Source organism: Muntiacus reevesi, chromosome 2 (genome assembly GCF_963930625.1).
Source record: "Muntiacus reevesi chromosome 2, mMunRee1.1, whole genome shotgun sequence".
In the NCBI taxonomy this organism is placed as follows: domain Eukaryota; kingdom Metazoa; phylum Chordata; class Mammalia; order Artiodactyla; family Cervidae; genus Muntiacus; species Muntiacus reevesi.
Window position 1 is genome coordinate 257,632,370 of NC_089250.1, and position 18,919 is coordinate 257,651,288.

The window sequence follows — 18,919 nt, forward strand, 5'->3', positions numbered from 1 at the left end:
TTGTGTAAATTAAACAATACACTCTTAAACAATCAATGGAACAAAGAAGAAGTCACAGAGAATATTAGAAAATAGTTAAAGATGAAAGAAAACAAAAACATACCACACCAAAACATATGAGGTGCAGCAAAAGCAGTATTAAGAAGGAAGTTTACAGCTTTAAAGCACGTATTAAAAAAGAAGAAAGATCTCAAATCAATAACTCAACTGTACAACTTAAGGAACTAGAATAAAAAACAAACTAAACTAAAAGCTATAAGGAAAGAAATAGTAAGATTTAAAAATAAATCAAATAAAGAATAGAAAAACAATAGAGAAAAATCAATGAATCCAGAAGATGGTGTTTCAGAAAGATTAACAAAATTGACAAGCTGTTAGCTAAAATGACTGAAGACTCAAGTTACTAAAAACAAAAATTTAAGTGGAAACATTACAACTGATTCTACAGAAATAAAAGTGATTACAAGAGTACTATCAACAGATGTATGCAAAAATGTGGATAACTTAGAATAGACAAATTCCTGGAAACACAAAATCTATCAAGACAGAGTCATGAAAAAAGAGAATATCTGAATAAAACTCTTAAGTACTAAGCAAAATGAATGAGTGATCAAAAATCTCCCAACAACACACAAATCTGTGAACCTGAAGGCTTTATTAGTGAATTTTACCAAGCATTTAAGGAAAAATTAACACCAATCCTTGTCAAAAATTTCCAAAAGATTGAAAGAGAACACTAATTCATTTACCTTGAAAGCAAAGCCAGAAAAAAATACTAGAGCAAAAGTACAGACCAATATTTCTTATGAACACTGATTCAAATATCCTTAACAAAATACTAGCAGACAGAATTCAGGAACATACTAAAAGGACTAAACACCATGTTCAAGTGGGGTTTATTCCTTGAATGCAAGGATCATTCAACATATGAAAATAATCTAACATCACATTTACAAGATAAAGGGGAAAAACAACATGATCATCTACTTGCCACAGAAAAAGTATTTTACAAAATTCAACAATATTTCACAATAAAAACACTCAACAAGTTAGGAATAGAAGAAAACTACCTCAACATAATAAAAGATATATATGTGAAACCCATAGCTAATATCATACTCAGCAGTGAAGAACTAACAGCTTTTCAAACAGGAATAAGGAAAGAATGGCCACTGTCACCACTTCTATTCAACATAGTATTGGAAGTTCTAGCCAGAGCAATCAGGCAAGAAAAAAGAGATAAAAAACATCCAAAGGGGAGAGGAATAAGTAAAATTATCTTTGTTCACAGATGAAATAATCTTAAATCTAGAAAACCCTCAAGACTCCACAAAATTACCATTAGAGTAAATTAAATCAACAAAGTAGGGTACAGAACCAATGCTGAAAACTCAGTTACATTTCTATATACTAACAATGAACAATCTGAGTAGAAAATGATGAAAACAGTTTGTTTTACAATAGCATCAATAAGAATAAAACACTTAGAAATTAGCCAAGGAGGTAAAAACTTTACTATAGAAACTATAAAACATTGTTGAAAAAAAAATTAAAGACATAAATATATAGAAACATCCCACCTTCAGGCTTCCTAGGTGGCGCTAGTGGTAAAGAACCTGCCTACCAATGCTGGAGACCTAAGAGATGTGGATTCAATCCCTGGGTCAAGAAGATCCCCTTGGATCTTCTGGAGGGCATGGCAACACACTCCAGTATTCTTGTCTGGAGAATCCTGTGGACAGAAGGGCTTGGTCCATGGGGTTGCAGAGTCAGACACAACTGAAACAACTTAGCAGGCACACATAACCCATGTTCATGGATTGGATGACTGATTGTTGTTAAGATGCTGATTCTACTCAACGCAATCTAAAGACTTCATGAACCCCAATCAAAAAAACATTTTTTGGGGGGGAAACAAAAATATATACAAAAATTCATATGGATTCTCAAGGGACACTGAATAGCTAAAACATTCTTGATAAAGGAGATCAAAGGACTTGGTGGTCCAGTGGTTGAAAGTCGCCTCCCAATGCAGGGAACACAGATTCCTGTTCCTGGTCCAGGACGATCACACATGCCTCAGGGCAACTAACTCCCTGCACCACAACTACTGAGCCTGCACTCTAGAACCCACAAGCTGCACTACTGAAGCCCATGCACCCTAGAGCCCATGTTCCACAACAAGAGAAACCACTGCAATGAGAATCCTATGCAACAAAATCAGAGTATAGCTCCCACTTGCCACAACTAGAGAAAACCCAGGTGTACCAATGAAAACCCAGCACTGCCAATTAGAAAAAATAATTGTTTTTTAAAGAAAAAGAATATCTATATTGAAGGACTCAACATTTTCCAATTTCAAAACTTACTGTAATACAAAGCAACATTAATGAAAATAGTGAGTTATTGGCATAAAAACAAAAGTACAGGCTAATGGAATAAAATAGAGTCCAGAAATAAACCCTCCAATATATGGTCAAATACTTTTTGACAAGATCAATCAATGGGAAAATTTGAATATCCACCTGCAAAAGAATGAAGTTGGACCCTTACCTAACACCTTACACAAAAATTAGCTCAAAGTTGATCAAAGACCTGAATGTAAGTAAGACCCAAAACTATAAAACTCTTGGAAGGAAACATGGGGCAAAAGTTTCATAACATTGAATTTGGCAATGATTTCCTGGATATGACACCAAAGGGACAGGCAACAACAAAACAACAACAAAAAGACAATTGAATCTCATGAGAATTAAAAACTTTTGTGCATTAAAGGACACTATCAACTGAGTAATAAGGTAACCCACAGAATGGGAGAAATTATATGCAAATCACACACCTAATAAATTAATAGTCAGCATCATAGAGACCTCCTAAAACTCAATAACAAAACACAAACGATCCTATTCAAAAAGTGGAAAGGACTTGAAATGACATTTTTCTAAAGAAGATATACAAATGACCAAGAAGCACATGAATTATTAACAGAAATACAAATCAAAATGACAATGAGATACCACATCATTCTCATCAGGATAGATATTATTTAAAAAGAAAAAACAAAAACAGAAAAAACAAGTGTTAGTAGAGATGTGGAAAAATTAGAACTCTTGTTGAAAATGTAAAATAGTATAGACACTGTGGGAAACATTATGGAGATTCCTCAAAAAATTAAAAATATAATTACTATATGATCCAGTAATTCCACTTTCAGGTATACAATGGAAAGCAGGTTTCAAAGAGATATTTGTACACCCACGTTCATAGCAGCATTAGTTGCAATAACCAAAAGGTGGAAACAAATCAAGTATCTATTAAAGGATGAATGAATAAGCAAAATATGACATATACATACAATGGTATATTATTCAGTTTAAAAGAAAAGCAATTCTGACACATGCTAAAATATGGATGAACCTTGAGGACATTATGCTAAATGAAATAAGCCAGTCACAAAATGACAGATAATATATAGCTACATTTATATGAAGTAACTAGAGTAGTCAAATTCCATTTCAGAAAGTTAGATATTGGTTTTTAGGGGCTTGGGGTGGAATAAGAAGTTATTGTTTAATGAACATAGTTTCAGTTTTGCAAAATGAAAAGAATTCTGGAGATGAACAGTAGTGATAGTTACACAACGTGACTATACTTAATACCATTAAACTGTACACCTAACAATTCTTAAGATAGGAAATTTTATGTTGTATATTTTATGAGATATTTTAAATTAAAAAACCAAAAGTTAAGGTATTCATCCATCAGAGTACTCGTGTGTGTGTGTGTGTGTGTGTGTGTGTGTGTGTGTGTGTGCTCAGTCACATAAAATTCTTTGCGACCCCATGGATTGCAGGCTGCCAGGCTCCACTATCCATATAATTTTCCAGGCAAGAATACTGGAGTGGGTTGCTTTTTCCTACTCTAGGAGATCTTCCTGACCCTGGGATCAAACCCACATCTCTTGCATTGGAGGTGGATTCTTTACCAACTCTACCATCTGGGAAGGTCCCAGGAGAGGATTACTCAGCAGTAAAAGGAATGAACTCTTCACATACACAGAATGGATGATTCTCAAGATGATTATGCTGTATGAAAGAAAACAGACCAAAAACAGAGTATAAATACTTTATGTTTCCCATTGTACAAAATTCTAGGAAAGGCAAACAAATTCACAATGAATAAAAGGTAAATCAGTACTTTCCTTGGGATGTAGCTAACAGTTCTCTGGGGAAGGCAAGGAGGGATTGTCAAGGGGCATGAGGTGGCCGTGTGGGTGATGGATGGGTTCATTATTATGGTTGTGGTGTTGGTTCCCTGAGTGTACACATATTTTAAAACTTATCAAAGTGTACACGTTAAATATGTACAGCCAAATATTGCATGGAAATTATATCTCAACAAAGCATTAAAAGAAATTGTTGCAAGTAAAAATCTGCTCTCCCACTCATTTTAGAAAATTTAAGATTTGGCATCCCCATATTGACTCTATTCCCTCTCTCCTCATGTGCTGGCATCAAAAATGGTTGGCTGTGTCACAAATGCTTCCTCCCTGGCTTACAAGATCTACCTTCTCTTAGTCCCCATTTTTCTGCCAACACAATACTGGTTTTGACATGAATAATGCAGACAGCCTACAATAATCCACAAAACCTTTAGCTGATTTCCTCTGCCAGTGGCCTTAGTCATAGGACAGAGGTCTGGAGGTCTTGAGAATTTCTGCAAGTCCTGAATCCTGCATAGTTACATTTAAGGGAATTTTGGATGCACTTTTATAACAGATACATTCCCTCTAATCTGCCAATTGGACCCAGTAAGTCTTACAGTAGGTGACATATACTGGATTTTAGACATCAAAGGCATATGACTCCTTGGCAGAGACCAGGTAATCAATGTTTACTCGACAGTGCTAAGGAATAGGAGGCATCCTCAGGAAAAAAAAGGGGGAGGCCTAAATCAGGCTGCTTCCAGATGCATTGGAGGTTGCACAACCTCCCCTTCCTCAAGGTAACCTCTGATCTACAAAAATTCATGCCCTTCAAGTCACAACATTAGGCTCACCAAACCCTACAATCTTCCCTAGGAGACCTCAGGTAGCAACACAAATGAGGCCAACTCTGGACTGAGAATTGTTCTCTGCCATCCTGCTCTTCACTAAGGCAAAAAATTTGGAGACCTGTTTGGTTCGGAAGACCTTCATTCTGTTCTCAACCCACTCCACACAGTTATCAGAATACAGGAGATTAAAGGTGACTTTATCAATAAGGCCCTTATCACCCAAACCAGAGCAATGTAAAGTCAAGGATGGATAATGTGGAAGCTGGATGAATCCATCATGAGCATCATACAAGATCAACAATGTCCTTGGAAAAGGGAAACCTCTGCAAGCTGCCAGTAGGACCCAGATCAGGTCTTCATGGCAAAGATGGGTCATGATCACAGCTAAAGCAGTCACAGCGGGAAGGAAGACATCTTCCTATGGCCTCAAGCTACTCACAATTCCCTCTTGAAAGAGGAAACAGAGGCCTGTCTTCCCTGAAAACAAGAAGAAGTGGCTGGCACACACTCTGGAGACCTGCCAGTGGGTAGAACTGAGATGACTTCTACCACAGACACTAGCAGTGACAAAAACTCTGACAAAGTTTGGGATCAGAAAATGTAGCCTTGCTCCAGAAAGCTTTCAATTTATTTAGCATCCATTGGGAATCTCTCCAGCATAGATATTTGGAAGAACAATGTTCAACTTCTGACTGACAGTTCCTTCATAAAGATCACTCTCAGAGTTCATCTCTAGGAGGTGCTGTTGTGCTGAAGAAGGAGGGAGAACACCCTCTGTACTCTTTTCTCTAGTGTGAATTTTCTGATGCCGGATGAGAGTAGACTTTTGGCTGAAGGCTTTTCCACATACATTGCACTTATATGGCTTATCTGGTTTGTGAACTTTCTGATGCTGCCTCAGATTAGAACTTTGTCTGAAGGTTTTCCCACATTCAAGGCACTCATAAGGCCGCTCACCAGTGTGAAGTCTTCGATGGTTATTAAAGCTGGAGCGTTGGCTAAAGAATTTCCCACATTCAGGGCACTGATAAGGCCGTTCACCCGTGTGAAGTCTCCGATGGCTATTGAGGCTGGAGCTTTGGCTAAACAATTTCCCACATTCATTGCACTCATAAGGCCTTTCACCAGTGTGGACTCGCTGATGTTTCATGAGGTCAGAGCTTCGGCTGAAGGCTTTCCCACATATGCTGCATCCGTACGGTCGTTCACCTGTATGAACTATCTGGTGTTGAACAAGTCCATCAAAGTGGCTAAAGAATTTCCCACATTCATTGCATTTGTAAGGTTTTTCTCCAGTGTGAACTCTCCAGTGTTTAATTAGGCTGGAGTTGCAGTTGAAGGATTTCCCACACTCATTGCATTCATGAGCACTTTTACCACTATGAACCCTCTTATGATGAATGAGGTTGGAGCGTTGGCTGAAGAACTTCCCACACTCACTGCACTCATAAGGCTTTTCTCCAGTGTGAACCCTCTTATGTTGAATAAGATTAGAACTTCGACTAAAGAATTTGCCACACTCACTGCATACATGAGGGCTTTCACCAGTGTGAACTCTCTGATGTTTGATGAGACTGGAACGCTGGCTGAAGAATTTCCCACATTCACCACACTCATAAGGCTTTCCTCGATTATGATCTCTCTGGTGTTGAAAGAGGCCAGCAGCATAGCTGAAGAATATCCCACATTTGTTGCACTCATAAGGCCTTTCTCCAGTGTGGGTTCTCTGCTGAACAAGCGAAAGTTTGTCCTTGAGAGCATTCTCAAATTCACTGTACTTCTTATGGAGTTGCACAGTGGAAAAATCCACCACACTTTCAGAGCTCTTCTCTGGCTCCCCCACACTGGTAGTGACCTGATGCTGGAGAAAACCACATCTGGCCACAGAGGCCTTCCCATCCTCCCTGAATGCAAAAGATTTCTTTGATGTGTCATATCTGCAGCTCTTCACAAGCAAGGCCCTGCCTTCATTCCTTCCAATAGACTTGTACACGTTCTGCTGCATCTGTGACTGGTGAAAGTAGGTGTTGTACTTGAACTCTTTCCTATGTGCCTCATGCATGTGTGGTTTCTGCTTGGAATGTGTTGCCTGATGTTCAGCCAGATGCAGAATGTTTTTCAAGTGTAGGCCACACAGGTTACAGGGGTAGCCCTTCTGGGTGGATGGAACTGCCTTGGGGTTCATGTTCTGTGACACTTCTACAGAAACACTGAGTTCAGCAGGTGAATTCTCACCCTCTGTTCCACAGTAAAAATCTGAAAGTAGAGAAATGCTGGTGATATTCATGTTAATTTTCATGGAAGGAAACAATCCAATCACAAATGCAAGTCTGACCCAGGAATGAGTCCATGGGACTGTTGGCAAGATGAAAGGCCTAAGGTCAAGATAAGGAATGGTCTTCCCAGGAGTCCTGTGCCTGATAAGGTCATGAAATAAGGGAGGCCATACCAGGAGCCAGGACACAAAGATGGGCACAGTATCAGATGGAAAGGCAAGTCTTCAGCTCTGTTCTCAAGAAAGCTTTTCTTGGGGACTCCAGCTGCTGATAACCTGTGAGAGCTGTGCAGAAGGGTATGTCCAGATCTGGGAAAACCTGATTGCAACTGTTTAACTGGTGTTCAAGGACTATCAGAGGAAATGTGCACATCTCATGACACATGAAGTGCAGGCCCATGCTGAAGAGTGCTGCAGAGGGAGCTGTGGAAACAGTGAGGGGCACAGACAGAGGCCTCAGTCAGAGAAGAAATGACCAGTGGTCAACATACCAAAAATAGGAAAGGAAAGGTAGAAGAGATATAAGTCCATTGGCTTGGCACCAAAAGAATGATGAACACAAGAAAAGTGGCAGGAATGATTTGAAGACAGTAGTGATGTCACATGCTCCCCCACCCACCACTTACCTCTATACACCCCTCTCGCCATGGCTGAAGTCATGTCCACTTGGTCAGGCACCCAGGGCTCTGCCCCCATCTCCAGCTGGGCAACTATGTGAGACCTGAAAGATGTAAGTCCTAAGGGGAAGATGGTGCAGGTAAGGGACCAGGTGAATTCACTTGCCCAGGTGAATTATCCCACAATAGAACACAGGAAAGGAAACAAAATTACAAAAGGAACACACAAGGGAGATCTGGCAGGAACATCCCAGTGGTCATGGCAAACAGTGACCACATCAGTGCCTAGAATTCCTGGCAGTCAGGCCTTAGGAAATGTTAGCTAAAGCAAAGGAGCCAAACAAACTGTCAGAGATCTGAACAATCACCCAGGAGATCAGTGGCTGAGTCAGACAGGATCTGCTGGGCTGACTGCAAGACTCCTCTTTCTGGGACACTTGCCCACAAGGTTTTGAGACAGTAGATGTTGAGGCTGCTTGGAGAGAGCACACAGCTCTTGGGACCCTGCACACAGCTCAGCTCTGGACCCACAGTACATATACCTGAAGAGGTGGGGGGACTTCCCTGGTGGTCCAGTGGTTAAGAATCTACCTCCCAATGCAGGGGACTTGGGTTCAATCCTTGGTCAGGGAACTAAGATCCCACATGCTGCAGAGCAACTAAACCTGTACACCACAACTAAAGAAACCCACTCACTGCAACTAGAGAAGCCTGCATATTTCAACGAAGACCCAGCACAGCCCAAAAAACAGACAGGGGGGAGGGGAGGAAGCAGTGTCCACAGCCCAGCTGTGGGAAGGAAAGAACCACCTCTTGGGAAAAGGGAATGGGTAGAGATGAGCTCAGGACACCTGGGTGGGTGTAAAAGCCTTACCAAGTGAGGCAATCAGTGCAAAGTTCTCCAGCATCACATCACAGTATAGGAGTCTCTGAGCCTTATCAAGGAGTCCCCACTCCTCCTGGGAGAAGTAAATGGTCACGTCCTCAAAGGTCACACAGCCCTGTCATGATGATGGGGACAGTTCATTCCACGATCAGCTTCTTTCCTCAGGACTCCCTCTCTGTTCACTGTTCACCCTCCTCCCCAGCTCCCCAACACAGGGGAGCTCTCAGACCCCGGTTCCATGCCTTCTATGACTGCTGTGTCAGCCCACAGAAATGCCCACAGGCGGGTAGGCAGACAGATACCAGTTGAGTTCTGTGTCTGAAATGCACGGCCCCTAATAATTATCCTAAAGCATATGATAAGAGACAAAGATACTCCAAAACTCCTAGGAGAAAGCATATTTTCTTTTTCTGTTTCTTCAAGTTATAAACCTTATCATGTTTTTTGAATGTAAACACAGCCCACTGAGCCTGAATCTGGATTAGCTCAATCAGTAGAACCTGAAATTGAAAAAAGAGAGAGAAAGAGACTTTTTAAAACACCAACTGCTAAAAAGCCTCTCTGGCTGAAACTCTAAGTCACAGCCTCCTTAAAATAGTTTGCCAAGGGCAAATACATATCTTATTTGTCTTCTCCTCAAAGAACAAAATCCGAGCAAATAATCTAACTTATTCCAACTGTTACTTATAAACTAGTAAATTTTATATGCTTCCCTAGTGGGGCAGTGGTAAAGAATTCACCTGCCAAAGCAGGAGACTCAAGAGTCTCTCGGGTTCAATCCCTGGATAGAGACGATCCCTGGGAGTAAGAAATGGTAACCCTTTTCAGTATTCTTGCCTGGAAAATTCCATGGACAGAGGAACCTGGCAAGCCCCAGTCTGTGGAGTTGCAAAGAGTCAGACACGGCTGATAGACTGAGCACACATGCATAAGTTTTATGTTGTACTTGATTCATGATTAAAGTTTTAAAATGAGGACTATGAGATCTCTGGTTGTGTCTGTCTGTAAGTCCATATGTGTATGCTACCTCCAGATGGCACTGCCAAAATTAATTTGTAAAAGACCTCTATTTAATTGGCTTATAAAAATAAGCACTTATATAAAAATTCTCAAATATGTAATAAAAAAACAACCCAAATATTTTTCAAGTTCATATATCTAGGATAATCTTTAGTAAATAAGAGCTACTTTTAAACTTGTTGGTTAAATTAATACAGGTATATCTCAGATTTAACATTAAACATAGTGTAGATAAACAACTTTTGTTCTACCTGGGTTTATTAGCCAAATGGGCTCATTTCGTCTCTGTTGCAAAGTTTGTCACCAAACAAACAAACTTAGGATAATGATTATTTTAAAGTCTCATGAGATTTTTATGAGTATTCTAAGTATGATTGTTAAAAACAAATAAATTAGGGAATTCCTTGGTGGTCCAGTCATTAGGATTTGTTGCTTTCACTGCCATGGCCCCGGGCTCAATCCTTGATCAGAGAACTAAGATCCTATAAACCATGCAACTTTGGAGTAAAAATCAATAAAAATAAATATATAAAATAGATGTAAATGTGATGAGTTTTTAGGTAGATTTTAAAACAATAATTGTGTTATGGTACGTCCACTTAAATAACTTCATAAATCCATTTGGTAAGTCATACCCTATGTTTTGCTATGTTAAATTAAATGATGGAAATTTGTTGGACGCCTAGATCATTTCCAAGTAAGATAAAGTACTGAAACATTAATTGCTAAAGTCTAAGTTTATATGTACTTTTGGCCTCTTATTACAGAGAGATTAAGTATGTTTGACTCTAGTGAATATATCTTGTGCTTCATTGAAAGACTGTACTATGAAATAGCATGTCTCTAGAAATTATACAATGTACTTATAAATTTGCCAAGCCACAAAATGTTAATAAAGTTTACAATTGTTTACTTCTTTATTTTCACTAAAAAATTAAGATTTCAAAGGATTAAGGATTCCAATTAATATATGTGGTTAAAGCTGCCAGATACAATAATAGAAATAGAATTGTTTGGGGATGAGAAAAAATAAGGTGTGGAGATGTTTTTGTTAAGGAAAATTAAAGTAATTTTGCCCTAAACCTAGTTAGTTCTAAATGGGAAAGAAAACAAGGGATAAACTAAAATGAAATTCTGTAAGATTATGAATAAAGGAGTCTTTAGACAGGAATTTTATATGTGGTCATGATTGAATAAGATTGCAATGGATTTAGTAAAGCAAATAAGTTTTAATATCAAAGTAAAGTAGTAAAAATTGGAATTTGGTTTTCTCTCTATTAAAAGAACAATATTTTGTTTTCCTATCGGTCTGCTCTTGATAATAAGAGATTATGAAAGGTTTTTCTTTACCTTTAAATAATATACTTAGGAAAAAAACAAAGATCTTCTATCTTGTCAAAATAATTACTTACATTCTGTTGCCTTTATCAGTTCTTTGATTCATTAAGTAAATCTAGTCCTATTGCTATTAAAAGAGCTAAATTTTGCTCAGAACTACATAACTGTCCATATTTGCCTAAGGTTTTGTTAGTTTCGTTGAATGGGTAACGAAACATTGCTGTGAAGATCTATTTGACTAAATCGAATTTTTAAAAATATTTTTGACAAACTTCCCTCAAATCAAATTGTAAATGAAATCTTTTCGATTTAGAACTTTGAGAGATGAGATGGTTCGGGGGCCCTCTAAAATGCCTCAAAGGTTTATTCTTTCTCCTTATAAAAAGATACTAAACCAATCAGCTATATTTGATACGTTAAATTATGTGGAAACTGTTGTCACCTTCTTTATGTTGTGTCTATATAAGTATGTGTTCTAAGTGTTCCAGAAGTTAGGTGAAATTCCTGAAGTCATATATGTCCTGGCATAAAATGTTATCTGTCATCAAAATGGAGGCTCAGACTAAAGGAATTGAACACAAGTATCAGAGAAATGCCCTAACTGACCTTCAAGCAAAGGTAGTAGCAACAGAATTTATAAAGACTGTGGCACATGTGAACAAAATCCATTCTGCTTCTGCAAAAATCCTGACCCCTTCTTGCCAGACTTTTGCCATCTTGATATCCTTGTACCAAGGCAAGAGTATGCTACTGAATAACAGAAATTAAATACGTAAACAGTAGTTGCAAACTAAACAGTCAGGGCTATGGGAAAACCAAGATGGCTACTTAGTTCTCGCCAGCTCCCTGGCAAATCTCATTTTCCCCCCTGCATTCCTTCACTCACCATTGTGCATTTAACGTGCATTTAAATAGACATTGGCAGGGAGATCTCTATAAAACAGAAAGAAACAGCCTATCAGTGATGTCTGACCTTTCAGGTCCATAACCCTGGGAAAAACTATTTTTGCCCCAGATGAGTCAGACCTCTTCTCTCTGGACCCTTTGAGCACCTGCAGCTGGATATCATTCAACTGCCACTAAGTATGGTTTATCAGAATGTTCTTTTATTACATATATGCTTTCCAGATGGGTTGAAGCCTTCCCTTGCTACAAGACTGATGACATCACAGGGGCAAAGAAATGATTTTTTTAAATGTGTTTTCTATTTGGGGTATACCTTCCATAATCTCCAGTGATCAAGGCACCCACCTCACTGGGCAAATCATTCAAACCTTAACAAAAATTTCACAAACTCCTTGGAATATCACTGTTACCCTCATGCTTAATCATCAGGCAAAGTCAACATAACTAATGGAAGAACTGGACTCAAAGTGGAACAAGAATTAATTACGTGTAATTGAATGAACTGATGAATATGATTATAGTTTTTATGACTTTTTGTTTAAAATACAATATTACTGATTTTTTAATCTTTTGTTTTCCAAATGCAAGGAATTCTTTTAAAAAGATTTACAGCAGTTTGGTGAATTGGACTTCCTTGGTAGCTCAGCTGGTAAAGAATCCGCCTGCAATACAGGAGATCCTGGTTCTATTCCTGGGTCTGAAAGTTCCCTGGAGAAGGGATAGGCTACCCACTCCAGTATTCTTGGGCTTCCCTAGTGGTTCAGATGGTAAAGAATCCTCCTGCAAGGTGGGAGACCAGGGTTCAATCCCTGGGTTGGGAAGATCCTCTGAAAAAGGAAATGGCAACCCACTCCAGTATTCTTGCCTGGAGAACACCCGTAGAAAGAGGAGCCTGGCCGGCTATAGTCCACAGGGTCGCAAAGAGTGACTAAGTGACTAAACACGGCACGGCATACCTTTCTAAGCAAAAATGAAACGTTCATTTTTCTTCCCACCTGATTGCTCCATAATTCAGAAACTCTTATGAGTATTCTTAACAATATGTTATTTTCTTAACAATATAGTTACATTTGGAAAAGTTTAATAAGAATCTGTTCTCCTTAAAATAGAACACAATTAGAAATATTGGTTATCTTATCCAGGCTTTTGACTGGAAAGTCATATTTGAGAGAGACACACACAGACTCAGATACGACCAAACAATTTGAAAGAACTTGACTTTATTTCATTATTTTTCTTTTTAGCTGCACCATAGCTTGCAGGATCTTAGTTCCCTGACCAGGGATTAAACCCTGATTCTAAACTGAACTCTTGTATGTATGATTCTAGTACTGTTAGTTTCATTGAGGTTTTGTTGTTTACCTGAAATCTGGACTAGATCCTGAAGTGTTCTAATTTCCTCCAATATCTAGCTACAACTCTTTAATGTTTCCAATTTTCTCCCACCCTTTTGACTTGGAATCATTGAGAACTAAAATTGCCCTTTTCCTGATGCCTTGAAAATTGAAGCTAGATGACTTGATACATATTTTAGAGAAACTGCCACAACAGCTCATATTTAAACAATCCTCATGCTTGCTGCTGTATGAGCCACTTAGAAAGTTTTCTTGAACACCTGGTGACATCAAAGACATTTCAAACTGCAAAAGATGCTTCGACCCTGACACCTTGAAATCTTCTTGACTGCATCCTAATGTCAGAAACTATTTTATGACTGGCTCCAAACATTAACCCTTTATTTTCCTTTGTTTTCCTAGAAATGTCTCATTAACTACCTGATTACTTGTACCATAGGCCTAGCTTCTGGAGCCCATCTGCATCACTGCCTCATGAAATGAGGTATAATTGTTCTCCCGAACTGATCTCTTCTCAGAACTAACAATTGCTTCAATGAACTGGTGCTCAGACACTCAGTCGTATCCAACTCTTTGTGATCCCATGGGCTGCAGCCTGCCAGGCTCCTCTGTCTGTGGAATTCTCAAGGCAAGAATACTGGTGTGGAGTGCCATTTTCTACTCCAGTGGCTCTTCCCCAGCCAGCAACTGAACCCACCTCTCTTATGCCTCCTGCATTGGCAGGTGGATTCTTTAACATTAGCACCACCTGGGAAGCCCTCAATAAGCTGGAGGACTCCTCTTACCTGGTCTCTTTCCACAGAGGACGTTCCAGAGGAGGGAACTACTGGGGCCTAGCATAGGCCTCCCCAAAATGTGCATCAGTGGCCTATTGATTATTTTGAATTAAAGTTATGGAAGAAACAGTCAACGCAAGAGGGACACTGTGACCCACATGTCTGTCTCCCTGAAAACAGGAAATAAATTTCTGCATAGAAAGTGCACTCCCTGGAGGTCCAACGGTTAAGAATCTGCACTTCCACTGCTGGGAGCACAGGTTTGACCCCTGGTCAGGGAACTAAGATCCCACATGTCACACATGGCCAAAAAGTAAAAAAATAAATAAATACATAAAATAAACTGGGCCAAGATATTTTTTAAAAAAGAAAGCTATTTAAAAGTGCACTCCCTGTATCTGAAGGTAAAGCACACCCTTATTGCCAAAGGGAGGGAATTTGGGCCAAGAAATCTATATAAGCAAACCTTGTCACTTCTTTAATTTACAACCTGGAGCCCAAACTTTGTTTAGATTCTTCACTAATTGAGCACCCAAAATCTAAGTTTCTTTGTCCAGTTGATTATTCACAAAGGTATTGTTTGTCTAATGAGTAAAAGATGTTGACTTTGGCCACTTTTTAGGTCCCATTTCTGACTTCACTTACATTAAAATGTATTTTTCTCCTGTTAACGTGTGTTATACTAACTTTTTATTAGTTTAATTATTTATTAGTGCAGCCACAAGAACTCAAACAAGAGGTAGAGGGAGAAATTTCCCCCTCCCTGACAGCATCCAGAGAATTCTAGGCAAATACAACCATGATCCCATCCTGCCCCAGACCTTCTATGACTCTCACTGCCAAGGGCAACATCCACCCTTGAGGTGAAGGCCTCCGGACCTGGCCATGATCCTGGCTTCAATCCAACCTACCCAGGACTACAGCAGACCCCTTGCTTCTCTGTAAGGCACATTCTGTCCCTTCATCAATCACTCATTCAAAGCCAACCTCTCTGGTCCTCTTGCCCCCACCCACCAGGGTCTAACAGCTCTCCCAGCTTGCCCCATTTGCCCCTTGGTTCTCCAGACTGACTGAAAATCCCAGAGCTCCCTCAGGGTCCACAAAGGCCTGGTGAGAATGCAGATGGCCAAATGAGCACCAGCCCACGCCTCACTGAAAAACTATTTCCATCACTACTAAGCCTCAGACCTCCTTTCATACCTATCCCTCCAGGAAAATCTGGCCAGCTGCCAGACACACTTTTCCCTACACACAGATCCCCTCCCCCCACCCAGCTACTACCACAAACACTAACTTTCCCTCATCTGTCTCTATGATGCCAAACAAGCCGGCCAAAGTACCAAAGCAAGATGCCCAGTTCTCGGGCTCCACTTTCCTTCCTCCTTCCCTCTATGGTCACTGCCACCCTCCTAAGTCAGACACACAGTTACACCCTTGTCCAAACACCAGATGCCACATTTTGGATGTTTCTCTTTTTTTCTTTTTTTTTGGTCACACCGGTTTCACCAATGGCTCAGCAGTATAGAATTAGGCTGCAATGCAGGAGACACAGGAGACGTGGGTTCAATCTCTGGGTTGGGAAGATCCCCTGGAGGAGGAAATGGCAACCCACCCCAGTATTCTTGCCTGGAAAAAGTCCCGCGGACAGAGGAGTCTGGCAGGCTATGGTCCATGGGGGTCACAAAAGAGTCAGACATGACTGAGCGACTAAGCACTCAGTGCAGCTTGTGGGATCTTAGTTCCACAAGGGACTAAGCTTATGGGATCTAAGATCCCACAAGACCAGGGATCGAACCCAAGCCCCCTGCAGTGAAAGCCTGGAATCCTAACCACTGGACTGCCAGGGAAGTCCCTGGTGTTTCTCACTGTGAAAATAAATAAAGACTAACCAAACGAAAAAAGCAAAACCTACTTATTCTAAGTTTGTTATATAAAGGGAGCTAGCCACTTAAGTTTTGTTTTGTTTTTTTAATTCATGTGTGTTCCCTTTATTTTAAAATATTTTTATTAAAAATAATTTTATTGGCACATAGTTGCTTTACATTGTTTAGTTTCTACCACACCACAAAGTAAATCAGCTATATGTATACATATATCCCCTCTTATTTGGATTTCCTTTCCGTTTAGGTCACTACAGAGCACTGAGTAGAGCTCCTATGCTATACAGTAGATTCTCATTAGTTGTCAGTTTTATACATAGTATCAATAGTGCATGTGTGTCAATCCCCACCTCCCAACCACATATGTTGGCAGAGACTCAAAGGCAGGCAGAGGAATGGGAAAGCTTTATAAGTGGGAAAAAAAAAAAATGGAAGGCTTCAGGAATGCCCTGTTGGCCTGAGAAAACTGTAGGCAAGTTAACTGGAAGCAGAGCATCCTAGGTGATCAGTTAGAGGTGCATATTTGGCTATTTCTGACTGGTCTTAAGTTGGAACAAAAACGAGAGCAGTTGTCAGTTATTAAGTCCTGGTTATTTGAGGTCAACTGTTATATAAATTATTGTTTAACTTCCTGGATTGTCACTAGAGATAGCAATCTGGGTTCCTGCCAGTCTAACTTATAGCAGAATGGCTTCCTGGGTTGTTTATTGTAGATAAGGGGGTTTGTTTCCTGGGCAGGTTGCTGCAGGTTGTGGGTCAGAGTTCTATTTTATGTACAGTCTGCCAATGTCCCTTTATATATTCAGTGTCTCTTAACCTAAACTAAGCCTCCCCCAAACACCATAACTGTGTGTCTAGCTGCTCAAGCTTCAACTCCGCTCAGGGGTCCCTGGAACATCAGAACATGGCCCAAATGTAACTTCTGCTATTTCCAGTCAAAGTTTCTCCTACAATTTCCCTTCTCAGTTGATGGTTCATCCATCCTTCCAGCTGCTAACACCAAATCCATCGAGTCGCTGCTTTTCTTTCTCAGTTTCCATCTCAGAAAATCTGGTCAGCCTCACTTAGAAGATCCACCTAGAATCCCATCGCTTCTCCTACCTGCCATCACCTGCCCTCCTCGCCTGGCCCGCAGTATTGCAGCAGCCACTGGTTGCCTTCCCCACCTTCACCCTCAGCCCACAGTCAGTTTTTCCACTTGGCACCCAGGTGATCCTGTTAGGATGTAAGTCACATCACCTTCCCCCTCCACTCTGGCTTCTGCGGCTCCCAACACTCTCAATATAGACGCCCGGCTTCTCAGCCAGCCATTCCAGGATGACTTCAGCCCACCTGCTCTCTGAACACTCCCAGCTCCATCCTGTACTTGCCCACGACTGGTTCCTATTGCCTGGGAAACCGTTTCCCATCTCATCCACTAGAGTTCAGAAATGGGACCCGCTCTCTACGATCCCTGCTCTGGATTCAGGACCGAAGGCTGGGAGTGACCACTCGCTCCCTCTCAAACCCTCTGGACCCCAGACTCAAAAGCAGAGAGATGAAAAAGACCTCAAGTCGTAGAGCAGTGCCCATCTTTGATCCCCCAGCTCCGGGTACGTGAGGATGAAGGGCTGAGCAGCTGCGGGCCCGAAGCCCATCCACTCACCTGCGCCCTGTCCATCAGCGCCGCCGCCGCCATCGCAGCCCCTGGACGCAGGAGCCCTCGGAGGCGGGTGACCGAGGCGGGTGTCGCGGGCTCAGCGTAGCGCCACGGCGCCTGGCCCCGGGCGAGGTGGAACTTCAGTCTCCTCGGGGTCAAGTGCGCCCAGGGCCGGGTGCCGCGGAGAGAGCGCGGCGCGGCGGGACCCTGGCGGACACCGCGTTCCGAGGGGTCACTGCTAGTTCAAAGGCGCAGAGGAGGGTCCTGGCCTCCCTGTCCTCCCCCTCCCGTCCCGAAAACCGCCTGGGAAGCGGTACCCGTCCAGCCCCAGCCCCAGCCCCGGACCCACGGCTCAGGGCGCACCGACGCAGTCCGGGGAAATGACTAGCTGGGCAGAAACGCAGGAAGTGCCGGCCCCCACCTCCCCGGCCCAAAGAAACGGCTCTCTCCCGGGCTGTCATTGGCCCAGCGCCAGCCGGTGACGCACCGGCACAGCCTCCTGGACAGTGTTTTCTGTCCGGCATCCGGCAAGGCGGGTCAGGGGCAGCAGGGAGGAGCGGGAAGGAGGCGGGCCGGGGAGGAGAGCGGACCTCGCGGCTAGTCGTTGACATTGGCCGGGAGGCACCGCGAGCTTTTCCTCCGTAAGGGGCGATCTCCAGACCTCTGGGACTGCCTAGGGCCAAGTGCCGCCTGCCCTCAGAAGTCTGTAATATGAGACCCACACGTGCCTGTTTGGGTGTAGGCTGGTCTCTTGATCCCCGCAGGCTCCCCGGGACCTAGATTCACTTTGAATAATGAAGATAATATCTAATATACGGGTTCTTTGTGTACTAGCATTTAAAGTTGCTTAGATTCAGTGCTTCGCAAAACGGTAACGGTAGCATCACCTGGGAATTCCTTAAAAACCCAAGTTCTCGGTCAGCAATCTAAACCTTGATTTCTAGTCTTTCCCAATCTGTTGTTTTCCTGTATTTCTTTGCATTGTTCACTTAAGAAGGCTTTCTTATCTCTCCTTGCCATTCTCTGGAACTCTGCATTCAGATGGATATATCTTTCCCTTTCTCCTTTGCCTTTCCTTTCTCTTTCTTTTCTGTTATTTGTAAAGTCCTCTCAGACAACCATTTTGCCTTGTTCCTTTTCTTTTTCTTGGGGATGGTTTTGGTCGCCACGTC

At 41.6% G+C, this 18,919-nt stretch overlaps 1 protein-coding gene across 9 annotated transcripts in view; it reads right to left on the reverse strand.

Moving 5' to 3' along the window:
* The window catches only part of ZNF792 (zinc finger protein 792), a 43,230-nt gene extending 25,167 nt beyond the window's left edge, over positions 1–18,063 (reverse strand). For 2 of the 9 annotated variants that reach the window (XM_065925844.1, XM_065925843.1), the window contains exons 1-3: positions 17,754–18,063; positions 8,822–8,948; positions 7,957–8,067 (exon numbers count right to left, since the gene is read on the reverse strand). In XM_065925844.1, the coding sequence (XP_065781916.1) occupies positions 7,957–8,067; positions 8,822–8,948; positions 17,754–17,786 (271 nt within the window). In that variant the 5' untranslated portion in view covers positions 17,787–18,063. Of the gene's footprint in view, positions 1–778; positions 4,086–4,111; positions 7,754–7,956; positions 8,068–8,821; positions 9,334–12,077; positions 12,125–17,753 lie in introns of those variants that run through there. The other 7 variants (XM_065925845.1, XM_065925837.1, XM_065925839.1 and 4 more) reach the window with 7 other exon arrangements.
* Positions 18,064–18,919: the final 856 nt, after the last annotated feature.